Source organism: Delphinapterus leucas, chromosome 6 (genome assembly GCF_059928025.1).
Source record: "Delphinapterus leucas isolate spDelLeu-1000000601 "Yukka" chromosome 6, BTC_Dleu_Yukka2, whole genome shotgun sequence".
NCBI classification, from domain to species: domain Eukaryota; kingdom Metazoa; phylum Chordata; class Mammalia; order Artiodactyla; family Monodontidae; genus Delphinapterus; species Delphinapterus leucas.
The window spans coordinates 36,952,695-36,980,577 of NC_143134.1; the positions used below are offsets into that span (position 1 = coordinate 36,952,695).

Consider the following 27,883-nt stretch of genomic DNA (forward strand, 5'->3'; position numbering starts at 1 on the left):
TTTATTATTATTATTATTCAAGTTCACTTACTTGACCTAGAACTCTTCCACTTACACAGATCAAATAAAAATTTAGTAGACTGCCCATTTATTTCTGTTCTAGGGACAACATGATCTCTATTGAACTCTAGTTAATGATATTCATGCTAAATTATTTAAGAGGAAGTACTGATATTTTTCTGCAAAATACTATTTTTTCATTTTATGTGGCAAAATATACATAATATAAAACTTACCATTTTAACCACATATAATTCAGTGGCATTAAATATATTCATGATGTTGTACAAACATCATTACTATCCACTTCTAGATTTTTTTCGTCATCCCAAACAGAAGCTCTGTACCCATTAACAATAACTCTCCATTCTCCCCTCCTACCAGCCCCTAGTAATCTCTATTCTACTTTCTGTCTCTATGGATTTGTCTATTCTAGGTACCTCTCTAAGTGGAATCATACAATATTTGTTCTTCTGTGTCTGATTTATTTCACTTAGCATGATGCTTTCAAGGTTCATTCATGTTTTGCATGTATCAGAATTTTATTATTCTTTAAAGCTGCATACTGTTCTGTTGTATGCATATACCGCATCTTGTTTATCCACTCGTGTGTTGATGGATATTTGGGTTGTTTCCACCTGCGGACTATTATAAAGAATATGGTAATTCTTTTTAAGAACTTTTTTAAGGAACCGCCAAATTCTATATTTGACCTTTTAAGGAACCGCCAACTGTTTTCCACAGAAGCTGTAACATTTTACATTCATACCAACAATATGACCTGGATGAAAGAAAGCTAAACCATGGTACCCAAATACTGTTTTACTATAAATTTGCACTTGGTTCCCAGTGGCAAATAACCAGGGTGTGTCTCTGACTAGATCTTCCTCAGTGATTTTTTTTTTTTGCGGTACGCGGGCCTCTCACTGTTGTGGCCTCTCCCGTCGCGCGGCACAGGCTCCGGACGCGCAGGCTCAGCGGCCATGGCTCACGGGCCCAGCCGCTCCGCGGCATGTGGGATCTTCCCGGACCGGGGCACGAACCGGTGTCCCCTGCATCGGCAGGCGGACTCTTAACCACTGCGCCACCACGGAAGCCCTCCCTCAGTGATTTTTATCAGCCATTTAAATCAACACAGTGACAGCAATGACACATAAGGAAGCTTATGGGAACTTTCTTCTAACATAAGCATACACACAAATCCATCCCACCCCACTAAACCACCCCAAACACACATGAAATACACATAAAAACAATGTTTGCTGGGATTTCCCTGGTGGTGCAGTGGTTAAGACTACGAGCTCCCAATGCAGGTGGCTGGGTTTGATCCCTGGCCAGGGAACTAGATCCCACATGCATGCTGCAACTAAGAGTTTGCAAGACACAACTAAGGATCCAGTGAGCTGCAACTAAGGACCCCGAGAGCTGCAACTAACGAAGCCTGTCAGCCACAACTAAGGAGCACACGTGCCACAACTAAGGAGCAGGTGAACCGCAGCTGGGGAGCCTGCGAGCCACAACTAACGAGCCCGCCTACTGCAACTAAGACCCGGCACAACAAAATAAATAAATTTTTTTTAAAAAGTATCTAGATAAAGTAAGAATATTTTAAAAGAAAAAAAAAAAGTTTGCTATGGAAATGCAGCTCTGAAACGAATCCCCTGGGCCCCAGGTCACCACCAACCCCTCCTATGAGGAAATGATTGACAAAGCTGCAGTAACAAAATTTTCAGGGAGGGTCTATTAAACAAAACTCTTGACTGCAAGTGACAGAAATCAACTTTAAACTGGCTTATGCAAGAGGACTTCTTGGCTGCAGGCATGGCTGGATCTAGGACTCAGAGAATGTCTCCAGCACCTTGTTGCTCCTGCCTCCAGGATCCACTTCCTCCATGTTGGTCATGCTCCGAGTCAGGCTTTCCCTTTTACCCTCTGTGGAGGAAAGTGTTTTTCCCAGTTATTTCCAGGGCTGGTGTTGCTAGGCCCTGCATGGGTTACATGCCTTCCTCAGAATGTGGGGGGTGGTCTACACACCAAAATCACATGAGTTGGCATTGGAAGAGTGGTGGTTCCACAGAAAAACCAGGGTGTCTTCACCAGGTAGGCAAGAATAACATATGCCCATGATAGAGAGTGTATACTCTGAATTTAAAAAATCAGTATTTAAAAAGAGAGAGAAAGATAAAGTATATTTTTAAATAAAAAATAGTAATAATAAAAATACAGAAAAAGAAAAGAAAAATAAGATAGAGAAAAGGATTTCCAAACCCTAGAAAGACTAAAACTAATAGAATGAAACTTACTGTCATAAATGTAAAGCTTGATACTGAGATTAAATATGTACACATGTTAAATTTTATTAAAAATTATATGTACATATACATAAAGCAAGTATAGAATAAAAGAGAAATGTTTAATAATACCCTTTTAAAAATCTTAGTTTTTGGTTACCAATAATTTTGATATGGTTAACAACACGATTTGGGCACCCAAAAGTTTGCAATAATGGAATTAAAGGTCTGGATAAAGAAGACAGTGACTTTAATTTTTACTTCATGGCATTATGTCTGGTATATTGTCTTCAGGCCTGGGAGCCACATTTTAAGAAGGGTGCTGGTGAGCATCCAGAGAAGGATCAGTATCTAGCTAAGAACTGTGTCTTTGGTGAAGGGAAATGCTTATTGCTATGAGGCAGGAGGTGTAATCCAGAAAGAAGACAAGAAGATGACATTATGGAGAGAATTCCTGCTTTGCATAAGAAGGATGGCGTCTTCAAATAGGAAGACCAGGTAGGCCTAATAGGCTTCCTGCAAAGCCCCATGGCCCCACTCAGGAACTGCTGCAGACCTCAGGTGACTTTCTAGACCAGTGTTAGAAAGGGCTCTCAAAGATCAGAAGTTTCTGGAACTCTGGTACTGCCTGATTTTGCAGAGAGCAACAGTCTCTGGCAGGTAAAACTGAGGCATCTACAGCCTCCAGGGACTTTGGGGGATCTGGGGATCATGGCAGGTGTTTTTCCTGGTCAGCTAGGTACACTGCCCAGGCTGCAGAGCAGCACTTCCCGCACATGAGTCTTCTCTTCTGCATGGTCTTTGAGAACAGGAGTGGCCTGGGCACCTGCAGAAGGGCAAGGCAGCTGCAGCTGTGGACACAGAGTATGACTTTAGCTCTGGACCACACCCAAGCTTGCGAAGGAAGGAGTGTGCTACCGGTATTTCTAAGAAACACACTGGTTATTTGTTTTCATGTTATTCAGTCTATTTTTCTTGGTAAAAAGTGAATACAATTTAAAAAAAATTATGTCTACTAGTTCTACCAGTTACTGAGAGTGGGTATCGAAATCCCCAACTATAATTGTGGATTTGTCTATTTCTCCTTTCAGCCTTGTCAGTTTTTGCTTCATGTATTTTGATGTGTACACATTTAGGATCATTATGTCTTCCTGGTGAATTGATCCTTTTGTCATTATGTAATATTCCTCTTTGCCTCCAGTAATTATCTTTGCTCTCAAGTCTACTTCAACTGATGTTAATTTGGCCCCTGTGCAACCATTTAAATTAATGTTTGCATGGTATGTCTTTTCATCCTTTTACTTCCAACTTAACCTCTGTCCTTGTATTTGAAGTGAGTTTCTTGTAAACAGCATATTGTTGGGTCATGTTTTTTAATCCACTGTGCCAATCTCTGTCTTTTAATTAGTGCATTTAGACTATTTACATTTAAGGTAATTCTGATATTTTAGGGCTGAAGTCTGCCATTTTATTGTTTGCTTTCTGTTTGTTTCCTATGTTTCTTGTTCTTATATCTCTTTTCTTACCTTCCTGTGGGATATTTGAATATTTACTAGGATTCTGCCATGATTTACCTAGGGTTTTTTTAATATAGCTTTGTATATTTTCTTAGTGATTGCTTTAGGTATTCCAATATATATATGTAACTTATCACAGACTACCAATATTGATGTTTAACCATTTCTAGTGAAGTACAGAAAACTTATTTCCATTTGAGTCCCTTTACCCTCCCACTTTTTAAATATAATTGTTGTACTTCCTCCTTATATTTTGAACACCATGTGGGATGATGTTTTAATTTTTGTTTCACCAATCAAATATGATTTAAGAAACTCATGAAAGACTGGATAATCTTTTACATTTACCCCTATTTTTACCCATTCTCATGTTCTTTCCTTTCTGAAGTTCCAGGGTTTTCTGTTAGGGAACTTCCTTTAACCATTTTTTAAGAGTATGTTTGCTAGTATAAAATTCTCTTAGTTTTATTTCATCTGATAATATTGTGATTTCGCCTTCATTCTTGAAGGATATTTTCACTGGATAAAGAATTCTGGGTTGACAGTTTTTTTTTCTTTCAACACTTGAAAAATGTTTTCTACTTTCTTCTGGCCCCAGGGTTTCAGATAAGAAGTATGTTGTTAATAAAATTGGTGTCCCCCTATAAGTAATGTGTTGCTTCTCTGGATGTTTTCAAGACTTTATCTTTAGTTTTCAGAAATTTAATTATGATGTGTCTTTGGCATGGATTTCTTTGGATTTTTCTTCTCTGGGAATCATCCAGTTTCTTGAATCTGTAGATTTATATCTTTTCCCAAATTTGAGGAGTTTCAGACACTATTTTTTCCAAATGCTTTTTCAGTGCTACTCTCCCTCTCGTCTCTGGGTTTCTGATGACATATATGTTAACCCTTTTGTTATTGTCCTACAAGTCCTTGAGATGCTGTCTTTTTTAATGTCTATTTTGTTGTTGTTGTTGCTGCTGTTTCTCACATTGGGTAAATTCTACTGATTTGTCTTCAGATTCTTTGAATTTATCCTGTTATGTCCACCCAACTATTGAGCTTATACAGCAAGTTCTTCATTTTGATTATTGCATTTTTTCAGTTCTCTAATTTCCATTTGCTTTCTTTTTAGAATTTTTATTTCTTTGGTTAAATTTTCTATTTTTCATTTGTTTCCAAGAAATATGTAACTGCTTGGCGAATCTTTTTTTTTTTTTTTTTGTGGTACACAGGCCTCTCACTGTTGTGGCCTCTCCCGTTGTGGAGCACAGGCTCCAGATGCGCAGGCTCAGCGGCCATGGCTCACGGGCCCAGCAGCTCCACGGCATGTGGGATCTTCCCAGACCGGGACACGAACCTGTGTCCCCTGCATCTGCAGGTGGACTCCCAACCACTGCGCCACCAGGGAAGCCCCTGAATCATTTTTAAGATGGCTGCTTTAAAATCCTTGTCAGATAATTACGTCTGATATATCTTGGGATTGGTGTCTGTTCATTGTCTTTTCTCATTTCTGTTGTGATTTTCCTGGTTCTTGGTAAGATGAGTGTTTTTTTTGTTATATCCTAGATATTTTGTGTATTATAAGATTATGGACTCCATTTAATATTCTTTTTAGCAGTCATTGTGCAAGAGCCAGGTGGGTATATTTGTTCAGCTTCCTGCCAGGCTCTTACAAACCATCCTGGCCAAAATGGGACACTGACTCACACTGCTTTCTTGCAGATGGGTAGGGTGAAAGTTCAGGTCCCTCATCACCTCATTGTCACCTCACCTTCCTGGCAAAGGTAGGGCACTGACCCACACCACCTTGTTGCCTCTGAGTGGTGGTGTATGACCAGCTCACTGCTTGGCTCCACTGCCTCCCAGGTAGGGAAAGAGGGTGAGCAGAAGGCTGACTGACACCATTTTGTTACTGTGGGTAGGGGTGAAGCATCAGCTCCCCACAGGGCCCCACTGACATCAGGGGAGGGGAGAAGCAGAGTGTCAGCTACCCCTCCTTGCACTACTCCCTTCTGCCTCATTGATGCCAGGTGAGGTGGAGGGTTAGCTACCCAATAGGCCTTGATGACAGGGGTGGGAAAGGTGAAGCCTAGTTGTAACTAGCTCTACCTTGTATATTCTTGTGAAGTTTCATTGCTGCCACGTGGGGGTGGAGGCTCAGTTCAATGCTTGGCCCCACTGATGATCTCCTGGAGGAGTGGGGGGAAATCAGACCACTGCTTGCTTCCAGGAAAGTATGGAATCCCAGCCCCTTTGACACTACTGTCTCTCTCTCGTTGTTTGTGTCTGGGTTTCAAAAATATGGTGGCTTTGCTTTCTGAGATGTCCTGCTTTTATTCTCCTTCCTAATTTCAGTTTAAATCTCCTCTTTTCATTATCTCTGTTTTCCCTATCATGCTTGATTTTGATTCCACTGTAAGCAATTTCTCCTCATTGTGGGGCCTTGTCCTAAAAGGGAACCCCAGCAGGTCAATTCAGAGTTCATAGGAGCTATACTGCTCTTTCCCTTTTAGTCCATCTTAACATAGGCTCCTTGCACCCAAGTGGTACTGGAGACAATTAACTTACTTTTAGAGCTGCTGTTCTCAAACTGTCCCATCTCATTGTTTTCCTTTCTTTCTCTTGCACAGATGCTACTAGTATGCAGGTCGTTTGTCTCCACATCCATATTTTGGAATTTGTGGGGATATCTTGTCATCTGTTTTCCTTTCTTTGGTAAATTAGTCCCTGATGTTTGATGTTTAGTTTTGTTTTGATACCTAAATGCTCTTTTTTTTTTTAATATGATTTTTGTTTGTTTGTTTTTGCAGTACACAGGCCTCTCACTGCCACGGCCTCTCCCGTTGTGGAGCAAAGGCTCTGGACGCACAGGCCCAGCGGCCATAGCTCACGGGCCCAGCCGCTCTGTGGCACGTGGGATCCTCACGGACCGGGGCATGAAACCGCGTCCCCTGCATCGGCAGGCGGACCCCCAACCACTGAGCCACCAGGGAAGCCCTAATATGATTTTTAAATTTTTATTTATTTATTTTTGGCCACGTTGGGTCTTCGTTGCTGCACGCGGGCTTTCTCTAGTTGCAGCGAGTGGGGGCTACTCTTCGTTGTGGTGCGGTTTCTCACTGCAGTGGCTTCTCTTGTTGCGGAGCATGGGCTCTAGGCCTCAGTGGTTGTGGCACGTGGGCTCAGTAGTTGTGGATCACAGGCTCAATAGTTGTGGCACATGGGCTTCGTTGCTTGGCGGCATGTGGGATCTTCCTGGACCAGGGCTCAAACCCGTGTCCCCCGCATCGGCAGGCAGACTCTCAACCACTGCGCCACCAGGGAAGCCCCTCTGTCTTTCTTTATGTAGCAGTTTAGAGTGATTAAACAACTTTTCTACCACTGTTGTTGTCTTCCCAGAATCCTCTCTTTCTTTCCATTCTTCATTTTCTATTGTCCATTCTTCTCAGAACAGTCAGTGTGATGTTCTCTCTGCATTGTTTCTTCATGGATAAAGTGGTATCACATGTGTTCACATGTTATCCAAACAGAAGAGAATTCTCATTTTGAGTCAATGACTGATTTAAGCCACCCCTCCTACAGGTTCAATGATGATAACTGCTGCAAAGGAAACTTCAGCTAGTCTTTTATAGCCAACAGTGTGGAAGGATGAGATGTGTTCTTCAAATTTAAAATTTCTGTAATGGCATTGACATTTCATAATTAGACATAATATAAATATGCATGCAGTTAAAACGAATATATAACTCTTGCCACATGACTGAGACCAAGAGATTGATTCTCCCCTACTAATGTTTTTGTGAATTTTTTAAATCAGAGTCTTGCTGGTTCCATAGTTTCCAAGGAATAGAGATTAAAATGAGTCTAAAAAATCATCTTTTAAAATGAAATAGAAAATGTTTATCAAGAAATTAATATAATCTCTGTAATTGAGAATCAAAGGATAATTCAAAATACCTTATTAAAGGAAGCCTATCCTTCTAGAAATGCCCAATTTTCCATTGGTGCTCAAGCTTAAAAAGAATTTATCATGCAAAATCTGCATAAGGAAATAATGAAAAACTTACTGGGAAAAGGCTACTAATATGGCCTCATTATGATTACTAATAGATGAATATGCTCAAATTCTCAATAACTAAGGCTGCTTCCCTCCAATAACTCAGCAAATAGTTTTTATTTTTAAAAACTCAGATATAGTCACTTTTCTCATGGCCTTTAAAATCCCTCTCTTCACAGAAACCTGTAGAATTTTAAAACACAAATATCTTCATGAATTTAGGTCCTTTTTGGGGAACCTATTTTTCAATCACATCAATCTACATAAATGTCAAGTAAATGACTAAATTCTGAACATTTTTAATATGAATATGATTTTCCATATTATTTGTTTAGATATCTGATAATATGTTGTTAGAATAAGTACACACACATTTCCAAACTATTTCATTTTATGCAATCCAAGCATTTTTTATTAAATTAACAAGAAAAGTTTAACATTCATGTGGAGATGCAAAAGTTCTAAATAACCAAAACAATTTTATAAAATAAAAATAAAGTTGGAGGGTTTATATTATCTGATTTGAAGAATTATTATAAATCTATAGTAATCAAAATAGTGTGATATTAGCATAAGGATGGGCATACAGAGCAATAGAGTAGAATAGCAAATCCAGAAATAAACTGAAACATTATGGTCTGGTCAATTAATTTTCTATACAGGTTCCAAGGTACTTCAATGAACAAGGATAGTCTTTTCCATAAATAGTGATGGAATAACTGAATATTTGTAGAGGGGAAAAGCTTAATCCTTACCGCATACTCCATATTATGCATAAAAATTAACACAAAGTGGATAATAGTCCTTACTTTAAAAGTTAAAAATGTAAAGTTTCTAAAGGGTGAAATTGTTTTTATGACTGTGAGGTAGGCAAGGATTTCTTTACAGATAACATTAAGCAAAAAGAAAAAAAAATCTATAAATTAGACTTCATCATAATGAAACCTTCTGCTCTTTGAGAAAATCTCTTAAGAAAATAAAAAGCTAATCATGTGATGAAATGTTTTATATCTTGATTATCAATGTCAAATCCAGTTATGATGCTTCACTATTGCTTTGCAAGATATTACCATTGGAGGAAAATGGATACATGGGATATCTCTGTACATTTCTTACAACTGAATATTTATCTACAATTACCTCAAAATAAAATGCTTAATCTAAAAAGAGCACACCACAGACTGAGAGAAAACATTCTCAAAATATATATCTGACAAAGAGCCTGTATACAAAATATATTTTAAAATTTTAGAGCTAAAAATTAAGAAGATGAAATCTCAATAAAAGACAAAAATTTGAACAGACGCTTCATAAAATGTTGCATACAAATAATGACAGGAAAATATATTCAATATAATTTTCTATTCAAGAGATGCAAGTGAAACCCCTAACCAATAGAATGGCTAAAATTAAATGACTGATACTTTTCTGGTTCCAGACTAGATATAAGCACATGCTCCTATGTTCCCCCTACTATTTACAAAACAAACAAACAAAAAAACAAAATAACCCTAGACAAAATTTATAAAGCAACCAACAAAATACTCTGAAGGTAGAGGGAAGAAGACAGATTGTATAAAGATCTTGAGACTAGAGAAAAGCCACTGGTGATTTCCTGTAGGTTTTTTGTTTGTTTGTTTTTGTTTTTTTGCCTCATATATCATAGCCTGGGCACTGAAGAGACCTGTAGCCTGGAAAAAACAATGGGCACAGACAAACAGAAAAACTTCCAGAAAAATCCCACTCTCTCTAGCAAAAGGACCAGGAAAAAGGACAGAAACTTTTTACCATTCCTTCCCAATTTAGGAAAACAGAAAAAAGCACACACACACACACACACACACACACACACACACACTCCCCTTAATTGTCACTGGGCACTGCAGCTGCAGAGACTGTAGACAGAGTCTTGTCTTCAATCCCCACCCTGCAATAACAGGGAGGCACCCCCTTGTCAGCCATGTCCCCCTGTGTATGAAGTCCTGACATTCATTCCTGACAAGTAATAATGAAGCAGCACTTTCCATTTACAACCATGGAGACTGTGGGAAAAGACTGATTTTCTATCTCTTCCCTTCAATAACTAGGTAGAATCCAACCCTCTCTAGATAACCAGAGACTGTGGGAACAGACTTATCTTCCATGCCTGACCTGAAATAGCAAGGTGGTATCCCTTCCCCTCCACATTGAATGCTGCAGCTGCAGAGAATATCAACAAAGTTCTGTCTGTGCTTACCACCCTTCAGAAAAAGGGATGCCCCTCCCAACTAGATAATGGGAAGGGGGGCACTATAGAGAGAAGTGAACTAGAGAAAGAAATTTTCTTAATCTGTGCATGAAGTCCTGGACAGAACTCTGGACAGCCCATGCATAAACCCAACAAGAAACAAGAAAAGGTTTGAGAACTGAACACTGGTGTGGAATTCTGCCCAGGTTTCAAATGGGTCTCTGGACAGCACACAGTGGAACAAATCTGGATAGCCCTGCAAAGCCTTTGAAAACTAAATTAATTTTTGAACCACAGCCCACAAAATTGGAACAGGAAGTGCATTTTAAACCAAAACATTTGCCTGCTAAAATGGAAGATTTAAATAGGAACCAGAATCTCAACCCAAAATTGCACATCACGTTGAGAGGCTAAAAAATCTCAACTTAAATGAGAAATGTAAATCATAGACTAGCAACACTGATATGACACAGATGTTGGAATTACTGACAAGGGTTTTAAAGTAGTTGTCATAAAAATGCTACAATAAGCAATTGTGAATTATCTTGAAACAAATGAGAAAATAGAAATTCTTAGCAAAGAAAAAGAACACATAAGGAAGTGGAAATCTGTCAAAGTGAAAAATGCATTAACTGAAATAAAAATTCACTGGATGGGCTCATTACCTGAATGAAGACGAAAGAAGAAAGAATTAGTGAATTCAAGGAACTATCAATAGAAATTATCCAATCTAAATGACAGACAGAAAACAACCTTAGGGACCTGTGGAACAAAAACCAAAGGTCTGACATTGATGTCCTCAAAGTCCCAGAAACAGAAGAGAAAGAGTATGGAACTGAATAAATATTTGAAGAAATAGTAACCGTGAACTTCCAATACTTAGAAAAACGCAAAAAACTAATGTCTGAAGAAGCTGAGCAAAGCCCTGACAAGAAAAATCCAAATAATTCCATATTGAGACATATCAGAATAAAATTTCTGAAAAATAAGCACAAAGAAACATCCTTGAAAGCAGCCAGAGATAAATGAGGCTTAACTTATAGGAGAGTAATGATTTGAATGACAGAGGATTTATCATCAGAAACGATGGAAGCCAGAATGAATGGCACAACCTTTTTAAAGCGCTGAAAGAAAGAACTGTCAACCCAAAGTTTTATACCCAGAAAAAATATTCTCTAAGACGAAGATGAAATAAAGACATTCTCAAATGAATCAAAAGTAAGAGAATTTGTCATCAGCAGATCTTCTCTAAAAGAATGGCTAAAGTAAGTTCTTCAGACAGAAAGGAAATAATAGCAAAAGAAAGCTTAGAACATCCAAAATGGAGGAAAACCAATAGGAAGAGTAAATATATAGTTAATACAATATACTATTCTCTCTTTCTTCTAAGTTTTTCAGTTTTTAGTGGGTCAAAGTAAAAATGATAACATTGTCTAATGTGATTCTCAATGTAAGTAGAAGTAATATTTAAGACAACTGTATTATAAAGAGGGTAATTTAAGGGACCAGAAAGCTCATAAAGCTTCTACATAATCTTTGAAGTAGTAAGACATTGATACCAGTAGAGAGTGATATGTTACAGATTGGAAGAATGGATTACGAGAAACAAAGACAAAACAAAAAAAGACCAAACTATATGCTACGTACAGAAAACTCACTTGAAATGTAATGATATAGGTATGCTCAAAGTAAAAGTACCAAAAAGATATAACATGCAAACACTAATCCAAGAAAGCTGGAATAACCATATTAATATCAGACAAAGTAGATTTCAGAACAACAAAAAAAATTACCAGGGACAAAAAGAACATTACGTAATTATAAAATAAAATAGTCACTTCATGAAGAAGAGATAACAATTCTAATTATATATACATCGAACAACAGAGATTCAAAATACAGTACATGAAGCAAAATCTGACAGAACTGAAAGGAGAAATAGACGATAGACTATAATTAATAGGTTGGGATTTTAACACCTCAGTGATTGATAGAAGCAATGAACAGAAAGTCAGCAAAGATATAAAAGAATTGAAGAACACCATCAATCGACAGGATCTAGGGAATTCCCTGGTGGTCCAGTGGTTAGCACTCGGTGCTTTCACTGCCATGGGCACAGGTTCAATCCCTGGTCGGGGAACTAAGATCCCACAAGCCATGTAGCATGGCAAAAAAAAACCCAAAACAGGATCGAATTGAAATTTATTGAATAACAGCAGAATACATCATTTCAAGTGCACCTGGAACACAAAGATAGGCTATGTCCTGGGAAATAAAACAAATATGAAAAATATTAAAGTCATACAAAATATTCTCTGACCATGGGGGAATCAAACTTGAAAGCAGTAACAGAAAAGTAATAGGAAAATCTCCTGACCTTGGAAATTAAACAACACTATTCTCAACATTCCAGTGGTCGAAAGGAAGCTTCATGAAAAAAATACATAAGTGAAAGTAAAAATATAGCATAACATCTATTGGATGTAAGTAAAGCAGCGTTTATCAGGAAATTTAGAGCACTAAAGTTTTATATTAGAAAAACAATCTCAAACCAACAATCTAAGTTTCTACCACAAGAAAATAGAAAAAGAAGGGAAAATAAACAGAAAGCTAGAAGAAAGGGAATGATAAAGATGAGAACAAGAATTAGTACAATTAAAACATGAAAACAAAAGAGAAAATCAGAGGCAAAACTTTGGGTTTTTTGAAAATATAAGTGAAATTGATAAACTTCTAGCAAGACTGACAATGACAAAAGGAAGATACAAATTACCAACATCAGGGATGAAAGAATTCCTACAGAACCCACAGATATTAAAAAGGATAATAAGAGAATAATATGAACAAGTCTATACATATTCAACAAATTAGACAAAATGGTCCAATTCCTTGAAAACTACAAACACAAAACTCACCCAAGATGAAATCGATCATTTAAGTAGTCTTATATTAAATAGATTGAACGTGCAGAAAAAAACAAACACACACAAACACACACACACACACACCTGCAAAAAAGGAAATTTCCAGATCAGTTTTCTTCACTGGTGAGTCTACCAAACATTTAAAGATGAAATAATGTGTGGAATCTAGTCAAACTCATAGAAGCAGACAGTAGAATTGTGATTGCCCAGGGCTGGGAGGAGGAGGAAATGGGGAGATGCTGGTGACAGGGTACAAAGTTTCAGGTATGCAAGATAAGTTCTGGAAATCTAATCTATGGTGGGCAATGTGACTAAAATTAACAATATTTGAAATTTACTATGAGATTAAATTGTAAGTGTTATCACCATAGAAAAAAAAGAAGAAAAAGAAAATGGTAACTATGTGAGGTAGTGGATATGTAAATTAGCTTCTTTGTGGTGATCACAATATATATGTATATCAAAGTACCAAGTTATACACCTTGAATATAAATGATTTTTATTTGTCAATTATACCTCAATGAAGCTGGGGGTGATATAACACCAATTCTACACAAACTCTTCCAGAAAACAAAAGTGGAGGGAACACTTCCCACCTCATTTTATAAGGCCAATATCAAAGTCAAAGACAGTATGGAAAAAGAGAACTATATCAATTTCCCTTATGAACATAGACATACAAGTTCTCAACAAAATATAAGTCAATCATATCCATAAGTATATAAAAAGAAAGATACAATATAACCAGGTACAGTTTAGTCCACAAATGCAAGGCTGGTTCAATATATGAAAATTAACCAGCGTAATCTGCTATTTTGACAGGGTAAAAAAGAAAAACCACATGATCCGATCAGCTGGTACAGAAAAAGCACTGGACCAAAGGCAACATTTATTCAACAACAACTCTCAGCAAACTAGAAATAAAAGGGAATTTCCTCAATCTGATAAAGAACTACAAAATTACTAAAGCTAACATCACACTTAATGATTAAAGTCCTAATGCTTTTCCCTTAAAATTATTACCACAGCAACGGTGCTCACTTTCCCCAAAACAACTTACATTGTACTGGAAACCCTGGCTATTTCAATAATTTGAGAAAAGAAAAAGCAAGGCAAGTCATACAAATTGGAAAGGAAAAACTAAATCTACCCTTACTTGCTGATTGCATGATTGTCTACATAGAAAATCCAAGGAATTTACCAAAACATTCCTAAAAGTATAGAGTTTAGCAAGATCATGGAATACAAGATCAACACACAAATATCAGTTATATTTCTATACATTAGCAATGAACATTGGAAACTGAAATAAAAAACATATTATTATTTACAATTGTTCCAAAAAATTAAAAAGAATTTGACAAAACATGTGCAGGATCTGTATGCAAAAAATACAAAATGTTGGCTAAAAAATCAAAGAAGAAAAATGGAGACACATGCCGTGTTCATAGATTAGAAGCCTCAATACAGCTCAGGTTCCTGGGGTTTTGGAGTAAGTTATGCCTTTACCTCATGATAATCATCCTCCATTTGAAAAGCAGCTTCTGATTTGCCATTGGGTCCTGATGGAGACTGAACATGGGATACCAAGTGACTATGTGAACCAAAATATCTATCATCAACTTGTATAATCTACTTCACTGAACCAAAATATTGGATATGTGTAAAGCTATTCCTTTGTTAAATGGGATGGTAAATATAAGACCAGATCAAAACAGGACCAGAAGGTATAAGCAAACTGTATAATCAAGTGGTTCACAGTCACATGGTACTTACATTAGGGAACTGTTGACCAAAACCGCCTGCACATTTGGCCAGGTATAATGATAACCACTTGCATGAGGTATCTCACAATAAGAGATCCCAATAAGGAACACAGTGCTGTCACAAAAACTAACTGGGAGAATTCAGGAGGGGCCTAAAAGAGGGGGGAGACACCAGTCCATGTCCTACCAATCTCCCAGAATCCTTCTCACTGGAATCCATCTTGGCTGAGAGATGCACGGGCCACCAGGAAGGACCATTGACTCAGACCGAATATGGGCCAAGAAAGATGATTGGCCAGAGACAACCCGGAAACTAATCACATTACCATAAAACCCGAGACTGTGAGCCACGTGGCAGAGCAGTTCTTCTGGGTTCCCTTACCCTGCTGCTCTCTGTCCGGGCACCCCTTCCCAATAAAGTCTTCTGCTTTGTCAGTACACGTGTTTCCTCGGACAATTCATTTCTGAGTGTTAGACAAGAGCCCACTCTTGGGCCCTGGAAGGGGTCCCCTTTCCTGCAACACTTACTCCTATTGACTCACCACATGACCTTCAATGCTCCTTAGAGTCCCATGGGGGGTCCACTATAAATGTTTAACAGAGGAGGAAAGAGTACTCTCCTTGGGTGACAGATGTGTCTGCAAGGGATGGTGGCAGAATGCTGGCCCTGAAAGGCTGTAGTGAAGAGAAATCCTCCTTAGTGGGCAGAGTTTGGGGAGGTATATCTGATTGTCCACTTTGTGTGGAAGGAGATGTGTTTAGAATCATAATAATTCAATATGAATGGCTCAATGAACTCACTGGTAATCCGGGGCTGGTAAAGAATATAACTGGAAAATTAACAAGGAGACCTGGAGGAGACTATGTGGATGCACTTCTAGGAACCAAACAGAGTGGGAGGATGTAAATAGTCACTACCGGACAGGACACGAGAGGGTGAAAAACAAGTGAGGTTTGGGTATTTATTCCTTTGGCCTTCTATACTAAGCCATTCTAATGTTCCTCTTAAGACCATAGCTCCTCTTGGGGCAGTCTTTCCTGTCAAGTTGTAGTTATACTCCCTGCATGCCTTTTGGTGATAATGTCTCCCTACAGTCACTAGTCACAGGGTGTGTCTCACCAACCCTGCCCTTATTTCATTAGATCTCCTTAAGTGTCCCATTGTTTCTTAACAATTGACCACCGCAACCCTGATCACAAACTCCACAAGAGTAGGGACTTTTATCTCTTATATTGTTTGTTAAAATCCCAACATCTATAATGATGTGTCACACAGCAGGCTTTCAATAAATGTTTGTTGAACGAATATATGTATGGTCCACTTTCTCTCCATTAGAACGTGAATAGCAATTCCTTAAGCATCACTAATAATTACTTATCAAAAATGCATGCTATCTGGTGTTGGAATGGATGTGAGGAAACAACATAAATTGATACAGTCTTTCTCAGGACTATTTGTTAGCATCTATAAAATGTTTAACATGTACACTTTTTTTTCTTTTTTTTTTTTTCCTTTTTTTTTGCCACATGGCTTTCAGGATGTTGGTTCCTGGACCAGGGATGGAAACCAGCCCTGGACCAGGGATGGAAACTGGCCCTTGGCAGTGAAAGCACAGAGTCCTAACCACTGGTCCGCCAGGGAATTCCCACTTGCACACATTTGAACTGAGCAAGTCTATCATTTTGGCTTTTGTGCCAAAGGAATAATCACACGTATATGCAAAAGATGTATGGGCAATGATGTTTGCTATATATTATTTATAAAAGTGAAAATTGGAAACAAACTGAACATCAATAACAAAAACATTGATTAAATAAACGTGATATACCCCTACAATGCAGCTAAGGAAAAGAATGATTTAGCCTGACCAGACAATTGGATCAGGAGACAACTTGTATAAAAACAAGTTGTAAATAAGTAGTAACCATGCTTTTTGAAAAATGCGGTTAGCTGTAACATAAAGTCTAGAATTCAGCATCAGTTAATACTGGTTTTATATGGAAGATGGGATGGAGAGCAGAGGTAAATTCCATTATCCAGCATGTATTTATAATTTAAAAAGAAACGTTTAAATATACTTACATTAAAAAATAAACAGGAACAACTCAAGTGTTTAAAAAATAAAAAGGCTTATTTAATAGCCTTGCTCAGCACATAACGTAAGGGTGATAAAATATCAAGGTGCAACACTAGTAAATGTAGTTGGGTTGACTGTCTACTATACTGTCACACTTAGCTTTCACAGTATGCGTTCAAGGATATTTATCTAGAAAGCTGCGCTTAACAAAAAAGCGTATTTGATTATTAATAAACCAATTGCATTTTTTATGGATAATATGGTTTTTTTGTCCTTCCCAAAGAGTCCACATGACAGAGTAGGGTTCATTTTTGCAAAGATGGAAAATTCAGTCCAATTAAGGGGACATACCTGAAGCAGGAGACAGATGGGCCCCAGGCTGAACAGTTTCTCCCCTGTGGACAGAAACTCCACAATGGAGGATGATGGAGGAAGCTGGGATGATGGATGGAGGCTGGGATCTGCACAGATAAGAGATAAAAGACCACATATTCCTCATTCTCGAAGTCAAGGAGACCTCCCTGACTACACACAGTGCAGAAAGGCTCCTTGGAGGTCAAAAAGGGAGGGGGCACCACCCCACAGTAAGTGATGCCAACATACCCATAGGCCTTTTCGCTAGAACCCATCTTGGCTAAGAGATGCGCGCATGGGAGGACCCTGAGATATACCATATATGGACTCAGAACCAGGCAAAGCAAGATGATTGGCCAAAGGAAACCCGGAAGAAATGCCCCATAAAAGTGATTCAAACTACCGGGAGGGCGTGACTCTATCTGAGGTCGCCCGTGTGTCTCTCCACACATATGTACTCTTTTTCCTCCTAATAAACACTTTCCTTGTTTCACTACTTTCCGTCTCTATGTGGAAATTCATTTCTGCACAGCTGACAGGCCAGGGCCTTGTCACTCGTCCCTGGTGGTCAGGTGACTAGGATTCAGTGCTCTCACTGCCACTGCCCGACCTCAGTCTCTGGCCGAAACCGAAATCCTGCTTAAAGCCGCTGCAGGCCGAGGCCACCTGAGGTCATACTCATGACCATCGGGAACAGACCAACGTACAAGACTCCTTTCCCAGTTGAGGTAAACCCAGACTCCTTTCACGCTGGCCGGGGGCCTGGAGGGTGTGGGTGCGGTGGCAGGAGCTTACCTCACGGGAGACGTGCCTAGATCCCGGCTGCGTCTGTTCCCCAAGACTCAGGCATTGGAGCACGCCAGCAGACCCGTCCTGAGCAGCTGAGGACGCGCCCAGACCCGCGCCGCCATAGCCGCTCTGGCAAAGCTGCGCCGGAAGACGCCTCCAGATCCAGCCAGGCAAGGCAGGAGGACGCGCCCAGACGCGGGTCTGCGGAGGATTCCCCAAGCGAGGTGGAGCTAGGCCAGAGGACGAGCCAAGGGAGCTGCGTCGGTGGCGGCGGGGCCTGGGGAGCAGCGAGGAGAGCTCTTTAGCGCCCGCTGAACTGTGCCCGCCGCCCCCTCCGGTGGCCCCGAGCCCAGTCCACACCAACAGCACGCACTCTGAGGAGGCTGAACGGCCCGGTGAAGCGAGTTCCCAGGCGTGGGCGGGAACGAAAGCTTCCTAGGAAAGCTGCTGAACCTTTATGCCTGTGTTCACTTAAATTGCACTAACTTCTTGATGGCTGTAATCCTTTTTTCACTGTATGAATAGGACCAAACTTTAACAATCATTGTTATAGAAAAAAGGATTGATGTGAAATAATATTGACCAGATACATGCTCAATATATGTAATTTAGTTAAAAGATATTCCTATAATATTATGCTCATATGTGCCTAATTTGGTTAAAAGAAAAAACCAACAGGATGCTCACTAAGGCTGCAGTAGGGTCACCTCTGAAAAATGAGTGCTTTTCTTTCTTTCTTTCTTTCTTTTTTTTTTTTTTGCGGTACGTGGGCCTCTCACTGTTGTGGCCTCTCCCGTTGCGGAGCACAAGCTCCGGACGCACAGGCTCAGCGGCCATGGCTCACGGGCCCAGCCACTCTGCGGCACATGGGATCTTCCCGGACCGGGGCACGAACCCGTGTCCCCTGCATCGGCAGGCGGACTCTCAACCACTGCGCCAGCGGGGAGACCCCCTGAGTGCTTTTCTTGATAATCATTTTCTTATTTTGAATTGTGTGCATTTTCGTGCATTATGCATTTTTGAAATTTGCTCTTTTCCCTTTCCTGAGATAAATTCTGTTGGTCACAGATACTTTCTTTTATGGTACTGTTTGTTGTGCTTAATGTTCAAGTTTCTTATTTGCCTTATTCCCCAAAGTTATTTGTATCTTGACTACTTTTGGCAACTTAGAGTTTTAACAGGGCATTGATGGAAAGAGAATGCCTATCCTTTTCTTTGTATTACAAAAATTTGAAAAACAGTGATGGAATAAAAGCTATGTCTTAAGGCAGGACACGAAATTTTAATCATAACATATTCCTTGCCCCTATTAGGCCAGCCCTAAAGTGCTGTGTGCATCTGCATTATACATTAACCAGACCTCCTCAAAGGCAGGAATGCCTGCTCCACCACAAAGATCAGTGTTTTCTTTTTCTCCTTCTGATACCAGTAACATAACTTCTTAGAAGATTAATTTTTCCTTTCCTAATCCTGTAAGGGGTCATAGTGACCTACTTCTCCCCTTGTACGTGCAGGTCTGGACTATGTATCTTTAGGGAACTTTATATAAAACATCAGTGTGTCATTTTGACGTACCATCCTTCGTCTTGAAAATGTATATGACTATGACTTTGACTTCTAACACGTGGAATAGTCCTCAGTTTTCTGAAAGACTGTTTCCAGGTCTGTGATCCACAGGTTGGCTTGAATAAAATTATTTCACCTTTAGATCAGCTATTAATTTTTCCTAGACAACAAAAAAATAGAAAATGGTAAAATGAGTATCCATAAATAACTATGCCCTCCATCAACTTAAGAAACCTAACCTTTTGCTGTATTTGCTTTAATTAGTTTTTGCTCAAATTTTGTAAAATGAATTAACAAGATGACTTCAGTGCAAACCGTGTCCTTATGCGTGCCTTTACAAAATCAATACATTTTCCAGTCAATCAATATAATTCCATGTAACAATTGAGTAACTAATATTCGCTGACATTATTATGCTCAATTCCTAATCACCACTCCACATTCAAATTTCGCAAATTGTTCCCAGCGTCTTTGGCAACTGTTGTTTTCCCCTTCGGAGTGTGATGCAAGACCATGCGATGTAGTATTTGGCAGTAAAGTTCAAATTAACCCATAACGCCTGGGGTCTCTGAGAGAACCTGGGCAGAAAGGAACATATAGCACACCTTGCAACAGTCTAATAATAAAGAAGAAACGCTGCAAAGAAACGGCAAGTCACAGAGGTTTATGGGAAATGTAGTCTTCAATCTGGTTGGGTCACCGTGCAGCCCTCTGGGTAGTGTCTAGGCTACATTTGCTCGTGTGCAGGCCCAGCTGCGCGTTCCTGTTTCTGCACTTTCGTCCCTGGTTGATAGTTGGCGCTGGGTCCTTGATTGTCCTCCTGTAGAGTGGATTTGGGGGGATGGAGACTCCGCGCCTCACGGGAACTTCTGGATCGTTTGTCTGGCCCCACCTGCAGCCGGACCGGAGAAAAGCCCCCGCGGCGGCCGTGGTAGGGAGCGTGGTGCTTGTTTGTTCATAATGCGGATGGTGAGCGTGCCAGAAAGCTCAGGCGGTGGGTCTGTGGTGGAGCCCGAGCTCTGGAGCCAGAAAGACCCAGGTAAATTCCAGGTCTGTCACCTTTAAGCGGGGGCGACAGAAGGAACCTGGATAAGAAAGAAGTTTCTCATCTGTCAGTAAGGACATTAATAATGACTGCTTCATGGCATTGTTTTAAAACTCAGATAAGTCATCACCTGTAAATCAGGTAGGCTAGTGCAGGGTACTAAGCCCTGGGTACTTGACAACTGCTATTATATTTAGAAGACACTTCGTTCTTTTTATTGGTTGGAGTATGTATAAACCTCAACCATTCTGTGAGGTCTGTATAACCATCTGCATTAAAAATAACCGAAGCTCAGGTTAGTGGACTGATGGCTCAGGTCACAAGCTAGCAATGAGGGAGTCTGGATTCAAGGGCAGGTGTGTTTTACTTCCAATCTCAGGCTTTGTCTAAATATCACATCTGCCAGAAATCAGCATTGCAGCCTTCACAGCACCTAACAGAGTAACGTCCCCAAATCTCCAGGGATATAATAGTAAGTGAATGTAGATGGAATCCTACCATATGTCAAATGTATTCTGGGATTTCTGTTGTCTCCTCAGATCCTTTGAGTCAGACAGAGCCTCCTATCCCTTCATGCACTTCAGGCTGTGTTTTCAGTCTAAGATTATAATGAATTCCAAGAAGGTCAGCTTTCTGGCCTTAAAATTGTGGCCCAGGACTAGATTCCAGCTCCTGGGAGATTCATTTTAGAGCACAGCAGCTCTTGTGAAGTACGAAGCAGGGGGACTCTGGTAAAGGAGTCTTACCTGGAAGAGAGCACCCCCTGACCTTAGACCTCTCCCCAGCGCTACAGAGTGGAGGCAGAAGAGCCCAGGAGCAGGTCTGCACAAGATCAAGAAGTAGTTCTTGATCCTTCTGCCAGGAATGAGCCAGACTTGGTAATGCCACCACATTCAGAAGCCACCACATGGTGTGACAGTTGGGAGTTTGGGCCAGTCTTGAAAAGAGCAAGGTGAGCTGGGGTGGCCCAGGGGCAGGCTGCTCAGGGAAGGCCACTTTGTTGGAGAGCTAGTGAGGTTGAGGTCTGGGAGTAAAGGATAACCAGGCAGAGGGCGGAAATGCTGTCTCCACTCTCCCTAAATTGCCCGTTTACAGATGCTGCTGTCACACATGTGGCACTATCCTGACTTCACAGAGTCCCACAGTGATGGTTCCTGAAAGGTTTCTATGGTCATCTACCTCTGACTCATTTAAAACTTTCAAGACATTAGACCTGAGAGTGTCAGTGAATTGTCCAGGGCCAATTATCGTGACAGATCCAGGAGTCAAACAGTGCCATTCACTCTGTCTCCGGTCCATGTTTCAGTAGTTTTTTCCTTTCTATTGATGAGTAGTCATCTGTTGTGTGGCTAGTCCACAGTTTATTTATCCATTCACCAGTTGATGCATATTTGGGTTATTTCCAGCCATAAATATTCATATACAGGTTTCTTTGTGTGAACATATGTCTTCAGTCTCTTGGGTTAATGTGAAGGAATGAGTGGATTTGCTGGGTCTCATAATAATTATATGTCTAATGTTGTAAGAAAATGTCAAATTGTTTTCCAAAGTGGCTGTCCTAGTTTGCATTCCCATCAGCAATGTGTCAGGGTCCTGGTTACTCTGTATGTTCACCAGCATTGAACAATATCAGGTTTTTTATTTGAGCCATTATTTTAGGTTTGTAATGGTATTTCATTTTAGTTTTAATTTGAATTTTTCTAATGCCTAATAATAAGCATGTTTTTGTTCGTTATCCATTACTCTTTGGTGAAGGTGCCTATTTGATTGGAGACTTACATATGTTCTATAAAAATATTTCCACAGATACATGATTTGTAGATATTCTCTCTCAATTTTAGGTTTTTTCATATTCTTAACAGTATTTTTCAAAGAGCAGAGGTTTTAAATTTATCAGTTTTTCATAACTTTTTCGGTTTCTTTTATGAATGTATTAGTCTATGCTGGTTGCTATAACAGAATATCACACACTGGGTGGCTTAAACAGCAGAAATATCTTATAACTCTGGAGGTTGGAAGTCCAAGATCAATATGTCATCAGTGTTGGTTTCTGGTGAACCAACTCTTCCAGGCTCACAGAGGGCCACCTTATTGCTGTGTTCTCACATGGCCTTTCCTCTGTACACACACAGGAAGAGAGAGATCTCTGGTGCCTCCTCCTCTTCTTATAAGGACATTGGTCCTATCAGATTAGGGCCCCACCTATTTTAACTTCATTTAGCCTTAATTACCTCCTTAAAGACCCTATCTCCAAATACAGTAACATTGGGGGTTAGGGCTTCAACATATGAACTTTGGGGGACACAATTCAGTAAGTAACAATGATACATGCTTTTTTGTCCTATCTAAGAAATATTTGCCTAATATGGCCAAAAGCATTTTACCTTTTTATTCCCCTTATATATGTTTGAAAATTATAGCACCATTTGTTGAGAAGTATGAACTTTGTTCATTGGATTGCCATGGTACCTCTGCTGGAAATCTGTTGAGTATAAATATGAGCTCCTGAAATACAGGTCTGGTTCTGAGTATTCCCTCCAGGGCTTACACGCTTCTATTCATTGATTCCCCCATTACCCCAGCAGAGGACTCTGGCTGAGGATTTGTGTAACCTAGAGAGTGCTCAGGTGTATGAACCATTGGTGTATAAGAAATGATTATAGGAACCCTATTTACAATGACTTTATCTTTAAAAAGACACTAAGCTTTGGGATTTCCCTGGTGGTCCAGTGGTAAAGAATCCGTCTTCCAATGCAAGGGACACGGATTCAATCCCTGGTTGGGGAACTAAGATCCCACATGCCGCGGGGTAACTAAGCCTGCGCATCACAACTACTGAGCTCACGCACCTCAACTAGAGGGCCCACGTGCCGCAAACTACAGAGCCCACGTGCCCTGGAGCTTGCACACCACAACTAGAGAGAGAAAACCCACAGGCCGCAACTAGAGAGAAGCCCACACACCACAACTAGAGAGAAGCCTGCAAGCCACGATGAAAGATCCCACATGCCTCAAGGAAGATCCCGCGTGCTGCAACTAACACACGGCGCAGCCAAAAAGTAAAATTAAATAAATTAAAAAAAAGTTTTTTAAAAAAGGCACTAAGCTTTCTTGGTAGTATATTAACTGAGATTATAAGTACATATTTTAGAACTATATACAAATGAATTAGGGCATGAAAATAATATTTGTACTAATTGTGTGATGCCCCCAAAGTATAAGACAAAATTAGGGCTGTAATAATTTATAATTTTATTTATTATCTTACAATATTTTGCTTTAAACTCTCAACAGTAAACATCACAAGAGTTTTCAAAGGTATTTTCTATGTTACCTGTTTCTAAACCCTTCAGATTAATCAGAAATGTGCTATTACAGGCATGAGTGTCATTCAAGGACGTGACTGTGGATTTAACCCAGGAGTGGAAACACCTGGGCCCTGCTCAGAGTATCCTGTACAGAGATGTGATACTGGAGAACTACAGCCACCTCCTCTCAGTGGGTGAGCAGACCTTACCATGTGAATGCCTCAAGAATGCAATCCTGTTTATTCTCTTGTTCTTAACTGCTACTGTTATCATATGTGTCATATCCTGTTGTTTCTTTTGACTGACTCTTCTCCTGGTTAAGGGTCATATGTGCCTTCTTTTCATACTTCATAATTTTTTATTGGTTGCTAGTTATAGATTTTAATTTGTCAGGTGCTGTATTTTTTGGTATTTTAAAATATCTGGGGGCTTTCCCTGGAATAAAGTTATTTGGAATTAGTTTTATCCTTTCAAGATCTAAAGCTTTGTTCTCTTGGATTCAGAGCAGTCTAGGGCTGGCTTTGCTTCTGTACTAAGGCAGATCTTTCAGGTTATTCTACTGAGTCATCCATGAATTAAGAGATCTTTCTACTCTGGCTGGTAGGATAACAAGCTTCCCATCTCTGTCTGTGCTTTGGTGATTTATCATCCTACTCCTTGCCAGTGATTCTTTCCCCAGTCTCAGGTAGTTTCCTTACATGCATGCACAAGTCTCTACTCAGCCAAAGACTCAAGGAGATCTTTCTGCAGATTTCTACAGCTCTTCCTTACTACAGCTCTTTCCCCTCCAGTATTTTGTCTTGAAGATTCTAGCTGCCTTGGCATTCCTAAATTACTCTGTCTCCTCAACTTACTGAGAGTGTCAGGCTTTCTTTGGTTTCCCTTACTGTGTTGTGGCATAGAAATTTTCTGTACTGTGGCAATAATGGGACTCACCTAATTTGTTTCCTTTTTCTTAAGAATTCCTGTCCTGCACTGCCTATTGTTCCATTTTGTATGATTTTCTACTTGTTTGACATGAGGAGGTAAAGTGACAGTCCCCATGAAATCCCTTGTATAAAACCCCACACATGGATTATTTTTAGAATTTAATTATTTAGTCCTAAGGTTCAGGGATTTAAGAAGATTCATTCCTTCTGTCACCTCCTCAGAAAGGTCAAATGAGCACCTTCATTGTATAGTTCCTGAAGCTGTACCTTCCTTTATATCCAGAAGTATTGAAGCCCATGTACCTGATCCAAATTATAAATTCTTTTCCACTTATAGAGTATTGCTTTGGAAAACCAGATGTGACCTTCAATTTGGGGGAAGGAGAAGATCCATGATTATTAGAGGAAGAATGTCTAAATAGGAACTACTCAGGTGAGTTACTGAGTACTAGAAGAAGGTATCCAGGGAAAAGTAAATCCAAAGTGATCAGTTATAGGTAGGAATTTTAATTTTAATTTTATTTATTTATTGGCCATGCCGCATGGCTTGCGAGATCTTAGTTCCCCAACCAGGGATCAAACCTGCACCCTTGGCAGTGAAAGCGTGGAGTCCTAACCCTGGACCACCAGGGAATTCCCTAGGTGGGAATTTTTAGAGGCCTGTGTCTTTGGTAGTTTACAAAGAATAGATCCAGTACAATGTGGAAAATGAAGGTATAACATAACGAATGCAGTACTAGCATACTGATTTTCTGATCTTTAAAGGCTGGGAGTCCAAGTGTATCATTTACAACTGACAAACCAAGTTATAGGATTTTTATTTAATTGTAAAATGATAAACACTAAGAAATAATAGAAAAGGCACTAAAATTGGGCATTAAATGATGGTTAAGGAGAGAGAAGAAACACTGATTTCATCATTGGTTCTATAATATGGAATTACTAGTTACTGTCTAAGTAAGTAGAAGATTAAAAACTACACAAGTTTATAATTATAAAAGTACCTACTAGAGCAAAAACACAGTCTTCCTAATCTTTAGAAGAAAAATTAACAGAGCCATGAAAACAGAACTATTAACTAAAAAGACTTATTTTTTTTTTTGCGGTACGTGGGCCTCTCACTGTTGTGGCCTCTCCTGTTGCAGAGCACAGGCTCCGGACGTGCAGGCTCAGTGGCCATGGCTCACGGGCTCAGCCACTCTGCGGCATGTGGGATCTTCCCGGACCGGGGCACGAACCCGTGTCCCCTGCATCGGCAAGCGGACTCTCAACCACTGTGCCACCAGGGAAGCCCTAAAAAGACTTTTTTATAACATAACTGAACATGAACTAAAACAAATATATCTGCCACTCAACTTACTTAAAGGAGTTAAGTTACCTATTAAATAACTGCTATCAGATTTTACCAAACAGTTATACCTAAAAAATAATGTAGAAAGTTTGAAATATAAAACAGTAAATTTAATAAGCCAATAAATGTACAAACAAATCAAGGTTCATTTACCTGGCTGCTAAAGTTCGAACTTAGGCAAAATAATATGAAATCAGAAAAAGGGCACTTGAGTGATGTTTTTTAAAGACCATTTTAAAAGGGCAATAAATGTTTTGATTATCTGTGCATGAAATAAGTTATCAGGATTCATAAAACGACAATTGTAAGAGGTATAACATAAAAGATAAACATATTAGGTATAGTAGATCTTAATATACCTTTCTGGTTTTATACCAGATACAGTGGAGAACAAATGAAGTTCTAGAACAAGGGTTGGCAAACTATAGTCCTTGAGCCAAATGCAACCTGACACTTCTTTTTCTAAATTAAATTTTTTGGAACTCAGCCACGCTAGTTCTTTTACATATTGTCAGCACTGTCTTTATACTACAGAGGTGTAGTTGACTAGTGACAAGGACCATATGGCTTGCAAAGCCTAAAATATTTATTATCTTGCCTTTTACCAAAAAGTGTTTGCCAGTCCATACTCTAGAACAATGGTATTCAACAGAGGATGATTTTACCCACCATAGGACATTTAGCAATGTCTAGAGACATTTTTAGTTGTCACAACTAAGGGGAAGATACTACTTTTATCTCATGGAGAGGCTGGGGATGCTGCTAAACATCCTGTAATGCACAGGACAACCATCACCACCCCCACCACACACGGGCACAACCAAGAATTATCTTGTCCAAAATGTTAATAGTGACAAATTTGAGAAATTCTGGCCTAGAATGCATACATAGCATATTTTATAAAGTGAATGTAATACATATCTAGATATATCTTTCAAACTGTGTCTTCTGGAAATAAAGAATAAGCCAGTGCTGATGGTATGTGTCGAAAATATAAAAGTACATTACAGCAACAAAAAACTTCAATAAATTCCTTGGAGTAGAAATTTCACAATTCAGTAAAACTAGAAATTGCAAATAATATGAACAAAACTAAAATTCAGTAATTAAAAAAACCTTTAAACATCTGTTTGTTCAGCTAAATGAGGAAAATTGTGGAGCAGGAAGCCCCAAGCTCATTTCCCCACAGAAATATTGAAAAAAAAAAAAAAAAACGAAAAACATGCAGGAAGCTTTCTGAACCAACTTTATCATAGCTGTGGAAAACAAAGTTTTATAGCGACCAAGCCAATATCTGATTAAGAAAAAGCCATCTTAAAATTAATAGAAAAGTTTTGTAGCATTTTTACTCATTCCTTCCCTAACCCCTCCAGGGCATGATGGTAGTTTTGGTGTTGAAACGATGGCAGTCTGGTTCCCAGTTCCTTCCCTTGAGCCAGGGAGCAGAGCAGACCTTATTTACAAGTTATTGTGTACATCTGTTTTAACCTGGGGGAATACATGATACTTGTATATTTCGTATAACTTGAAACTCAGGCAGAAAAGTGGTAGGCACTGCTATTAATAGTCACAAGATTCACAGATGCCTGGAGCAAGAGATTACAGGTGGAAACATATAATATGCCATTTAAGGTCTGGAGGAGAAGCTAGAGTGAGACTACATGAGAAATTAATACATTCAAAAACAGCCCATGTA

General features: G+C 39.4%; 2 protein-coding genes across 3 annotated transcripts; one reads left to right on the plus strand and one right to left on the minus strand.

Annotated features, from left to right (window-relative positions):
* Positions 1-5,258: 5,258 nt before the first annotated feature.
* LOC149748909 (uncharacterized) lies at positions 5,259-20,069 on the minus strand. Its single transcript, XM_089912621.1, has 5 exons — positions 19,995-20,069; positions 17,995-18,423; positions 17,197-17,306; positions 14,511-14,573; positions 5,259-7,470 (listed from the first exon to the last, which is right to left on the minus strand). The coding sequence occupies exons 1-5, from the start codon at positions 20,067-20,069 to the stop codon at positions 7,356-7,358; spliced, it is 792 nt and encodes a 263-aa protein (XP_089768747.1). The 3' UTR covers positions 5,259-7,355.
* Positions 18,371-27,435, plus strand: LOC149748910 (uncharacterized). 2 transcript variants are annotated; one of them, XM_089913018.1, is made up of 3 exons: positions 18,371-20,593; positions 23,978-24,101; positions 25,174-27,435. In XM_089913018.1, the coding sequence occupies exons 1-3, from the start codon at positions 20,515-20,517 to the stop codon at positions 25,256-25,258; spliced, it is 288 nt and encodes a 95-aa protein (XP_089769144.1). In that variant the 5' UTR covers positions 18,371-20,514; the 3' UTR covers positions 25,259-27,435. The 2 variants fall into 2 exon arrangements, with proteins under 2 accessions (XP_089769144.1, XP_089769143.1); XM_089913017.1 differs by having other exon boundaries at positions 18,371-20,485; positions 23,953-24,101.
* The last annotated feature ends 448 nt before the right edge of the window (positions 27,436-27,883 follow it).

Coding starts and splice junctions, on each gene's coding strand:
- LOC149748909 (XM_089912621.1), bottom strand. CDS start 20,069: ATGGTCTTGCATCACACTCCGAAGGGGAAAACAACAGTTGCCAAAGAC. Junction 18,424..19,994: donor ACAATTTGCGAAATTTGAAT/GTGGAGTGGTGA, acceptor CAGCTTTCCTAG/GAAGCTTTCGTTCCCGCCCA. Junction 7,471..14,510: donor TGGAGGATGATTATCATGAG/GTAAAGGCATAA, acceptor ATGCCATTACAG/AAATTTTAAATTTGAAGAAC.
- LOC149748910 (XM_089913017.1), top strand. CDS start 20,396: ATGGAGACTCCGCGCCTCACGGGAACTTCTGGATCGTTTGTCTGGCCC. Junction 20,486..23,952: donor AAGCCCCCGCGGCGGCCGTG/GTAGGGAGCGTG, acceptor TAAACCCTTCAG/ATTAATCAGAAATGTGCTAT. Junction 24,102..25,173: donor CAGCCACCTCCTCTCAGTGG/GTGAGCAGACCT, acceptor TTCCACTTATAG/AGTATTGCTTTGGAAAACCA.